This window comes from Fringilla coelebs (assembly GCF_963513975.1).
Source record: "Fringilla coelebs genome assembly, chromosome: 4".
In the NCBI taxonomy this organism is placed as follows: Eukaryota; Metazoa; Chordata; class Aves; order Passeriformes; family Fringillidae; genus Fringilla; species Fringilla coelebs.
This window is the reverse complement of record NC_140032.1, coordinates 7,751,598-7,761,986: the sequence shown is the minus strand read 5'-3', so window position 1 is coordinate 7,761,986 and position 10,389 is coordinate 7,751,598. Positions and strand designations below refer to the sequence as shown.

The 10,389-nt window shown below is 42.4% G+C and overlaps 1 protein-coding gene across 1 annotated transcript; it reads left to right on the top strand.

Annotated features, from left to right (window-relative positions):
- The first annotated feature begins 1,972 nt into the window (after positions 1–1,972).
- Positions 1,973–9,341, top strand: SLBP (stem-loop histone mRNA binding protein). Its single transcript, XM_084204963.1, has 8 exons — positions 1,973–2,136; positions 2,437–2,568; positions 4,745–4,849; positions 5,437–5,496; positions 5,672–5,803; positions 6,392–6,541; positions 7,592–7,676; positions 8,387–9,341. Exons 1-8 carry the CDS (start codon positions 2,093–2,095, stop codon positions 8,501–8,503), a joined length of 825 nt encoding a protein of 274 aa, XP_084061089.1. The 5' UTR covers positions 1,973–2,092; the 3' UTR covers positions 8,504–9,341.
- Positions 9,342–10,389: the final 1,048 nt, after the last annotated feature.

Sequence of the window (10,389 nt, the reverse complement as noted above, 5' to 3'; positions counted from 1 at the left end):
TTGTTTACCTACTCAAGGCTGTCTGACACAGAGCTTGCAACTGAGGTAAGTGAAGCAGAAGTCTGGCACTCCACCCCCAGTTTTTCCTTTAATTTTACCCAACTTAATTAAATCTCCTCTGCATAAATCTGTGCTCAGTTTATAATTAAACCAAAATATACCCTGAACTTCAGCAGGCAGGTTTCAGTTTCTCCCTAGAAGTGACAAGTATCATCTGTTGGCATGCTTCCACTGGGAGAATCTCCTTATAGAAGATACATTATCTATGTTTGTGGAAACCATCCTTCACTGCAAGTTCTGAAACGCCAGGGGTTGTGTGTACTTTGTTTTGTTTCTAAAACTCCTTTGAGGTCACAGCTGAGGATATCTCCTCCCCTTAAATTCCCACCATGGTCTGAAACTGCTTTTCTGAAGGATTTTTGTTGCTGACAAGGACAGAAAGATGCAGTGCAGCTGTAATCCCTGAGCTATGTCCCAGCAGATAGTTCTGCTGGATAAACTGAATTTAATTTGTAGATTGTGTTGTGCTAAAAGTACAGTGTGGCTTCCAGGCTGTAGCTGTCCTCTGTCTGCCTTCCTTGGGTGTGTTCAGGCAAACATGCTGGTCCAGCTTTTGTCAGAGCCAGACTGAAGGGAGAGGAGTTTGTTTGTGCATGTTTTGAACCTCTGCTGTACTTCAAGCATGACCTTGTTTACAGAACACAGTTCTGTTTTCCGTAGTAGTGTGTGGGAAAGGAGGGGTGCCAGCACAGCAGAATTTTCTGCAGGAATGTGGATGTTCATGCAGGTGCCACACAGAAGATGTTAGTTTGTACAAAATTTAACACAGTAAGGCCAGACAAACGGAATGAAATTTTCAAAGTAAATCCCTTCATGCATAGGAAGGCTGAAGTGTGTCTTTATTTAAGGAAAAAAAAAAAAACAAAACCAAACATCACCTGTTATTGTGTGCTCAGAAAGTTTCTCCAAAATCATTGCTGCACTTGGATAGTTGCTTTAGTGTTTTAAGCTGATTAGAAAAACCCACCAAACAAATTTTTGTTTGCTACTTCTGCCATCTGTTTTGGTGCTTCTGATGTGGTACCTGGGGACCTGGTTTAGCAATGGACTTAGCAGTGCCTCGTTAATAATGGTCATACTTGATCATCTTAGAGGGCTCTTCCAACCTTAATGAACCTGTTATTGTAAGGCTTTTTCAACCTTAGTAATCCTGCTATTTTAAGGCCAGCAGAAAACCATCTCTCTGAAGTGTCTCACCAGTCTTCAGGCTGCAAATGCATTATTGTTTAAAGCTGTTTGTGTTCTGGAATTCTTCAAGTTGTTTTAAATTACTGTTCTGAAACGTGAGTGTATGCCCAATAGCAGGACCAACGGGATCTCACTGTGCAAGTAAAAACCCCAGAAAGGTGCACGAACCAAGGATAACCACCTCGTGTCGTTACCCGACCTTCTTCGCTATTGATACGGAATTCAAAGCCATGTCACTATGAAATTTTTGTGGTGACTGTCTGGAGTGGGGTTTGAACTTGAGCTACCCTGTGCGCGTCATCGACTATACAGCCTTGCCGGGGACAGTCATTCTTCATATTTAAATCGCGGGAATTTGTATTTTTCTTTTTGTTTGGGCTGGATTTTTCCCCGTTGTTTCACGGGAGTCCCGCCGCCGCCGCGCGCCAAAACCGCGCGCCCCCGCGCTCGATTCTCCCGCCAACACGCCCCGGGGGCGGGGCCGGGCGGAGCGGGCTGAGCCATTACCCTGGCGGGGGGGTAGGGGATGTGTGTGAGCGTCTAAGGGCGCGGGGCGGCCGCTGCGCCTTCCCGCTCTTCCCCCCCTCCGCACCTGTCCCCGTGGAGGCGCCCCGCGGGGAGGCGGAGCGGACGTGTCGCTCAGCGCCGGCGGGAGATGCGAAGGGGCTGAGCGGGAAGGCGGCAGCGCTCCCTCGGCTCTGCCTCACCGCCCCCTCTGCCTCACCGCCCGCCTCAGCTGCCCTCGCCTGCCAGTCCCTCATCGCCCGGCTCTCCTTCACCGGCCTCCTCAGCTCCCCGCGCCCGCCTCTGCCTCCAGGCCTCCCTCCCGAGGATACCCCGCGCCATGTCTTTCCGCCAGAGGAGCCCGCACGGCAGCACCAAGAGCAGGTAAGGCCGCCGGGCTGAGGCGGGCGTGGCGGCGCCGGCCCTCGCTCCCCCTGCGCTCCCCGGCCCTCGCTCCCGCCGTCCCGCGGCGGAGCTCCGTGAGGGGGGGGGGGGGCAAAGCCCCCTCAGGGGGGCCCGGAGATTCCCCTCAGGGGGCCCGCAGAGCCCTCAGAGGGCCCGCAGCGAGTGGCGTCGCCTCCCTGCGTTTGGTGGGAGTGAAATGGGTAAATAAGCGCGGTCTCTGAAGGAGGTTAAAGCCCTGAAGCCCACCCGGTGCCCGTGTGTCGCTGTGTTTGTCCCCAGCCCGCAGCACCCCCCGCGCTGGGCCCAGGCGCGGAAGCGCGGCGCCGATGGGAAGCGGCGGAGGCAGAACGAGCCCGAATCGTCCGTGTTTGAGGAAAACAAGCCCAGGCCTGAGGACAGCCGGCTGGACAGGTGAGCGTGATGACAATGGCAGCGACTTCCTGCTCTTTTGTTCACCGGGAGCTGACCCTTCTGCTCGTTTTTCCTAGCCCTGCCTCTTTAACAATCCCTTATCAGCCACAAATAGCTGGTCTCAAAGGAGGGAAAAGGATCGAGCGCAGTGTTCTTATCTTGGAGTCAGTTCTTAAGAGTCAGCATTTTTCATTCTTACTTCTTGAAACATGTCCTTGATAATTTTTGACCTATTTTGTGTTGGTTTGCTGCTATTTATCGAGGATTAGTACTGTACAGGCCCATTATGTAAATACAAGCTGTACAAAGAGTTGTTGTAAAATTGCAGTAAATGACAAAAATTCAGTTTTTCGAAATCATCTGTTTTCTGTTTCTGAAGGGAGCACAGAGAAGTTGTGTTGTATTTCAGCACATTTGTGGGGGACCCACTTTTGAGGTCACCCCATAATGCTGCCTTCTGTGTTTGTCAGCACAGCTAGACTTAAGTATCTTACTTTATATCACATTTCCAGTCTGAGCTATTCATGCCACGGTCTCCTTATCTTTAATCACTTTGATCTGTGTATGAGAGTTGTCCCCTCAGCCCAGTTGATCGAATCAACTTTCTTGAACAGGGGTAGGTTGTGCCCCACCCATTTTCCTTTCCTGACAATAAACAGGGAACACGTCGGTCAGTGGCTCAGGTTACATTATCCGGAGTAGCTTAAACTAATTCCAGGAAGTATAGTTGAACATCAGTACAAGGATGAAACTTTACAGATAGTTTCAATGTAAATAAGCAACACTTCTGCGTGTCTGCAAGTATTGAATTGTGCAGATATGCTTCCTGGTTTCACTTTGGATTGAGCTCTGAAGTTGTTCTCTTCCGCGGCCAAAACTACTTTTTATTTATGCCAATCTGACCATGTCAAATTAAAATTCTCTAAAGTAAAGAGGATCAGGATGGAGGCTGAGTCATCTTGATAATCACAACACAGGTACAGAATCAAACAAATATAAAAAGGTATCACATCACAGTGTTGAGGAAAAAACTCAGGAGTTGGGACCAACTAGGATCCTGCTGTTTGTTCTCTACAGGAGAACAATAACTGAACATGGCCTGTGTTCTCTACAAATATAGAAATTGGTATAAGCAAAAGTTAAAAATCCTTGGAGCTTGAATAGATCTTTGCAGAGGGACCTGTACTGTATGCTATGGATTTTTAATTTTGCCAAGTTGGTAACTGGGTTTCATCTAAAAATAACTTTTAGTTTGAATTTAACAAATTGCTTAAAGTTGTGCAAACCATTTTAGGAGCAGGGAGGGAGTTGGAGCTGGTTTTAGTGCAGATGGATCTAATTCCCTGACTCCAGGGGACATGTTTGCACAGAATCCTGGAAAGTCTCCAGAGCATTTCCAGATCTGCTGAAAAAGCTCTGCAGGATAGTTTTGAGTTTTACTTAGGGAGGATTGGTCATCAGGAAGATAGACAGGGGAAACGCTGAATAATCTGAATGCAGGCAGCAGTAGATGGTGAGGAGGAGATATGGGCTTATTCCCCTGCAAGAGTCTGAACCTGGGCTGCAGCAAAGTTGTTAAACCAGTTTGCAAAGTCAGAGCTTTCTCTGTTTCCTAGCTAAAATAGGATGGTTTTGTGCCTTTGCCTTCTCTGCTAGGCATATATTTACATGAAGCAACTCCTGGTGCTATCATGTAATTTTAATTAATTAGCTTTGCAACTTAATTCTGTGCTCCAGCTTTTATCTCATATAGCTAATGAATCTGCAGTCATCAAAGTATAAATAATTGCTAAATCATTTAGTGGAGTGAAAACAAGTGAGTAAATGAATACAGTTGGTATTTCACGTGCCATTTTCTGAACAACACGAGCTGGAAGTTACTGAAAGCACAGGCTGGATTATCAAGCTACAGTGGTATGTTTCTACAGATACCTGCATCAATTTTAAGAAAACCCAACACAAACCACACAACCTCAAGGTGGAAGTCACAACTGATGCTTAATTTTACAGTGATAATATTTTAATAGAACACAGGGTTTTCACAGCCATTTTGAGCATTGTAAATAATCATGTTTAAGGGATCAAGCTGTGAGTGGGAGAGGTAAATATAATAACCCAAACTTTTAACACAGAGCCTTGATTTTTTTCTTTTTTTTTCTTTTTTTTTTCTTTCTAGTTTTACAACACCAGAAGGTCCTGGACCCCTTCCCAGGTGTTTAGACTGGGGAACTGCAGTGGAAGAAGATGAAATGAGGACCAATGTTCACAAAGAAATTGCAAGGTACCCCTGGGTGTTTAAGATGAAGTGGTAAAAGGAAGAGAAATTGAAGTTATCTTGTAGAATCTGTTTCAATTTGTATTTTTAACTTCACCATTGTAGTAAAATCAGGCCAACCTTAGCCTCTTGTCTGCTCCTTTTAGATCAGCTGTGGGTTCAGTCCTGCAGGAATGTCATGGGATACTCTCTGGAGATTGGATGTGTATCCCTAAGTATCTCCCTTTTGGAAGAAGCTTTTCCTGAATCTCAGATTAAAATACTTAAAATACCCTCTCACTAATGACTTGGTTTTTGTATCATTGCTATAAGAAGTTGCTTTAGGGAAAAATAGTCAGGAAAAGAAAGTCCTTGTATTTTTATTGTTTTTTAAGGGAAAACTGAAACATCCATTTCATAGCAAAAAGGTCTTTGCTTAAGGCCTTTTTTTGCTTTGCAGGGTTTTTGCTTAAGAACCCTGCAGTGTGGGGTGCTGCTGCTTTTCTTAAAAGTAAATTCAACTCTGAGCTATTCTGAAAAGTTAATTCAACAATGCAGCCCTCATGTTCCTCTTGGTGTATATAATTTCTTAAAACTGATTTGAATTCTTACAGGCACCGAAGAAAGCTCCTGATAAATGAATTTTCGAGAGAAAGGAAGTCCTCCTCAGGAAGGTAGGTTAAATTTCTAGCTTCACTGAGGAAAATCTTGAAAATAGAATTTTCATAACACCCCAAGCATTTTTTTGAAAAGTTTTAACAAGCTTATTTATAGCCTTTTATAAGTGGGTTTGTTTGAATGTCACTGGTGTTTTAGTAGTCTCAAACCTACAATGTTTTTTTTCTTCAGTTCTGATTCAAAGGAGTCCACGGTGGCAGTAGAACTTGAGACAGATGAGGTGGTTTTGATGAGAAGACAAAAACAGATAAACTATGGAAAAAACACGATTGCATATGATAGATACATTAAAGAAGTTCCTAGGTAAGCTGCTTGACTTTCTGGAAAACTAAATGTCCACCTGCAAGTCATACCTGTTCTTTATAAGCACATTAATGTACTAAACTTGGAATCCAATACCCATTTAAATAGAAGGCATCTACAAATTAAACTTTTAAGACATTTTTGAACTGTTAGATCACACTAACAATCAACTGAGGTGTGGTTTAAGGGTTTATTTTAATGAGTCAGTATATAAGAAATACCTCATGCTGCTGAAATGGAAATGAAAGTTCTTTTGGATGTGCTTGTCGATGAGAGGAAATGAAACTGCTTTTATGCAGTCAGTTTTCTCATTAGTTAACTACAAGGCAAAATGGGCTACAGTTGCTGTTGAGTTTGGAATTAAGTTTTCAGCCCTGTGAATGCTAATTCTTTATTACTATTATTATTTCATTTGACTTGGAGTCAGAAAAACGAAGAAGTTTGTATGGAGCTGGCAAACCTTTGCTTGAGTGCTGGAATTGCACATTGGTGTTTTCTCATAAATAATACAATCAGTTAACTTTTAAAGGTATGTTATGTATGTGTGAATAAAGCACTGATATTTTTTCATGTCTGATATCTGAATAGATGCCATCGTATACCAGGAGTTCATCCCAGAACTCCAAACAAATTTAAGAAGTACAGCCGTAGGTCATGGGACCAGCAGATCAAACTGTGGAAAGTTGCACTGCATTCCTGGGATCCTCCAACTGAAGGAGGATGTGATCTGCAGGAAATGTATGTACTGAGTATTCAAAATGCTGTTACAGAAATTATGATGTGAAGTCTCATGTTTAAGAAATCAACACCACCCCCAGCATAGTTCTTTTTGAGACAAGTCAGTGAGTGCTGAATGTTTTTCCTAATTTTTTATCCACACTCAGTGCTGTTCAATTCCTTCTCAATCAAAATATCCATCAGCTTCCTGGTCCTTTCCCAGTATCCTTGGAAGTGCATACATCCATATCCCTCACTTTTTCAATGGTGAAAGCAGAGCCAGTTCTGCCCTGCCCTATAAAATAATCACCACGCCATCAACAGGAGCCAATTCTTTCAGAGCAGTGTTCAGATTAGCTGGTAGGAGCAGTGCTGGAGAGTTCTCTCTAATGGCAGGTCTGAATATTGAGCTTGGACCAATCCAGTGTACAGGAGCCTGCCTCACTCTTCTCACTTGCTAGTTCAAGAACAGTGGTATAAAATGTTCCTTCTCCAGAGAGGGAGAATTGTGAACTCATCCCAAGCTCCAAGCATAGCCACAAGTGTTCAAAGCCCAAGCTCTAGAAGATGTAGTAGTGGTTTTCCTCAGTAGGATGCTGATTTTAAAACTACTGCAGAGCAATAGGATCTAAAAGAAAAGCTTCCTTTTAGCTTCCCTTTACTTGCTATCCGTGTGAGGGGAGTTGGTCCTTCAGCCAGAACCCTGCTGTGTGCATTGGTGTTGAAATACTACCTTCAGATGCTGTGTACAATGGATATTAAATCTTTGCAAAACAGAAAAAAAAAATTCCTCTCCTGTAACATTTACTTTGAGGCATTTCTTGAGCATTGGGTTTTTGTCTTTGACAAGTTGCAGTATTCAGTCTCAAGACTTAATTCAGTCCTTGGCCATTTTGGCACTACTGAGCTGTCCTGCAGTTCTGTTTGCTCTCCCCAGTTTGCCACCACTGTCCCTGTGATCTCTGTAGGTCTCTTTGCTCTCTTGTGGCCATTTTTTTTTCAGCACTGCACAACAAAGTCTATCTTAACACAAAAAATTTTTATGCTGTATTCTTCTAAATGATTTTACAGTTGTCCTGTTGACCTTGGTGAGATGGAGACAGAATCTGTTGGAAGCAATTCTACTGAATCTCAAACGAGCTGTCAAGATAATGATGTAAGCATATCTGTCATTTGCATAACTATTTGTTGATAATTGGTTCATTGCTTAAAATTATATCCAGAGCAGCCTGAATACCTCACAGATCCCATAATCTACTTTGTTTAGGGACTGTTTGTAAAGCTGAGCAATCGTGAAATTCAGGTATTTTCCAGTTATAGCCATTATCTGTCTGTAGTCTTAGGTTTAGAGAATTAGAACTTAAATTATCATCTCAAATTAAAAATATCCCATTTTTTCATAGCCTACAAAAGAAAATTTGTTGAAAGCAAATCAGTTATGAACTGTAATGTACAGTTGAAATACTACTTTAGATAGCAATATCTAATATCAAAATAGGGTGGAATTTCCTTGTCACACAGAAGTAGGCTCCTTTTATGTCCAGAAAGCACTTGGTACAGCTGAGCATTAAAGATCTAGGGATGCTTTTCTTACTGGATTTATTTTTCTAATATTAAATCTGTGTAATGTTTTAATGTTTGCACGTATAGGTCCTTGGAACACTTGCAAGGTATCTTCAAATGTGGTTGGATGGGCAGAAGCCTACATCTCATTAATACTAAGACTAGCATTGAGGTTTTATGGCTTTTAAAGCATTTGCAAGCCTTTGTTATTGGGTGGTCTAAATTAATTAGAGAAGTTAATTGAATTACCTCTACTAATAACCTCTACTTAACTAGTAATTATTAATTGCTTTTCCCTTCCAGGATACCTGTTCTGGCACTCCCACCAAAGTTAGACATGTTGACTATCAAGCAGAAGGAGAATTTGACTTGGAAGTGTGTTTGAGTGAGCCACTGAAAGAATTTGATACTGTGAGTTAAATAGTCTTGTGCAAACTGTTTTAGAGAAAGTTTCTTTTAAATTTGAGAGGTTAGCTTGATCCATAACCTGTTAATAGTAAGAAAGCTTAAGCAAAGTTGAAGACTGTTCTCAAAGCTGTGATCGGTCTAGGTATTCTCCAGACCAAACTTATGTAAAATGGCAATTAAGTTGTGTGACTTCTTGTTAACTTTTAATTTATGTATATCAGATTTTTTTATAAAACTTTACAGTAGTAAAACTAGCCAACGGCAGTGCTATCCTCTAGTAATTATAAATAGCACAGCAAGATCTTACCAATTTCCCCCACTCCCTCCCCCTCTGTGAACATGATTTCAATTGTCCACCTGCAGATCAAGAGCCAAGTAGGGGGATTTCTTTTATGTTTCCTTGTTTTTACATATGGCTCTTGTAACACACCTGACATGAAGTAATGCACGTGGTACTGTGCATGTGGCTGATTAGTACTAGTAGGCCCATCTACTGCAGTTACTGTAAGTTTAACTACCTTACCTTAAAAAGCCACTTTTTTTGCAAAAATTTTTCAGAAACAATTGGAAGTTTAATACCCTCAAGTAATTGGAGGTCAACATGGTAAAGTCTATGCAATAATGTTGGGGTTTTTTTAAAAGTAGTAGCCTTAACTTGAAATTTGTAAATAGTCATAGTCATTTATTAATGCAGTCAAGAAAACAATGTCTAGAGAAAGTGTTTGATTCTTTCAGTTTTCTGGTTTTAAATGTAAAACTGTTGTAAATGTTACCAACTGTACAGATTTTCTGCTGAGAGCAGTTCGTGTTTCTATTGCTTTTGCGTGGGATGTTGCTGGAAAATAAACAGAACTGCGTTTACTTTTACATATGACTCTTTATTTCCTGCTAGCAGTGCTCTGTGCATAATGAAATGCAGGGAAATGCTGAAAGCCAAGTGTCTGATATTGGTACTAAGCCAGGATATGTCTCTGTTAGCACCATCCTCTGACTTGGAGGAGACCTTAAAATCTATTTACATGGCCACCAGAGTGAATTTGAGACAATTTCATTTAGTAGATGTCCATTAGCTGGTTGCCAAGTTCTCTTCTCTAGGAAAAGCTGTTAGAAGAGCTGGCTGAACAATTCTTCACTTACAGGACATCTTTTACAGTCACCTCACCTGGTTTTATCTCTTAAAATGGAATTCCTGGGTGTTGATGTTACAGCCCTTAAACTCATCAACTCAAGGGAGTTTCTTAACTAGTAATATTGCTTACAGCTGTCTGATTTGTTAGGCACTTCTGAAATCAGGATATCTTCCAAGAGGAAGCAGTGGCATTAGGATATGGTTGGTGCTCAGCTCTGATGTTAAGGAGACAGCCTTCCTAACATGTATTTTTTCCAGAGAAGGCAACAAAATGGTAGCTGCCTTCTACCTTCACTCTGCACCCTCTGTCCTTCCCAGATTGCTTTTCTCACGTCACATTTTCTGGTCATGCTGTTTCTGGTTGTTCTCGAGTGTTTTTGGTGTGTCAGTCTGTAGCTGAGTATCAGAACTGCCAGTAGAATTGGTTTCTTTAAAAGAAGTTTTTCTATCCTACTGTAGCTACCCAAACAGGTTGGATCAGTGGGATATTCAGGAGATGGTTTAGAGACTTCTGAGGGGTAAGGTTACTTGCACGTGGTTTTGTAATAAGGAAGCACATGGGTTGGGACAATCTCTGGAGCACAAATGCAGGCTGGGGGATGAGCAGATGGAGAGCAACCCTCAGGGGAAGGACTTGGGGATGTTGGTGGGTGGATGAGAAACTTGAAGTGACTCAGCCATGTGCACTCACAGCTCAGAAAGGCAGCCGTGTCCTGGGCTGCACCAAGAGCAGTGTGGCCACCAGGGCAGATGGGGACTCTGCCCCTCT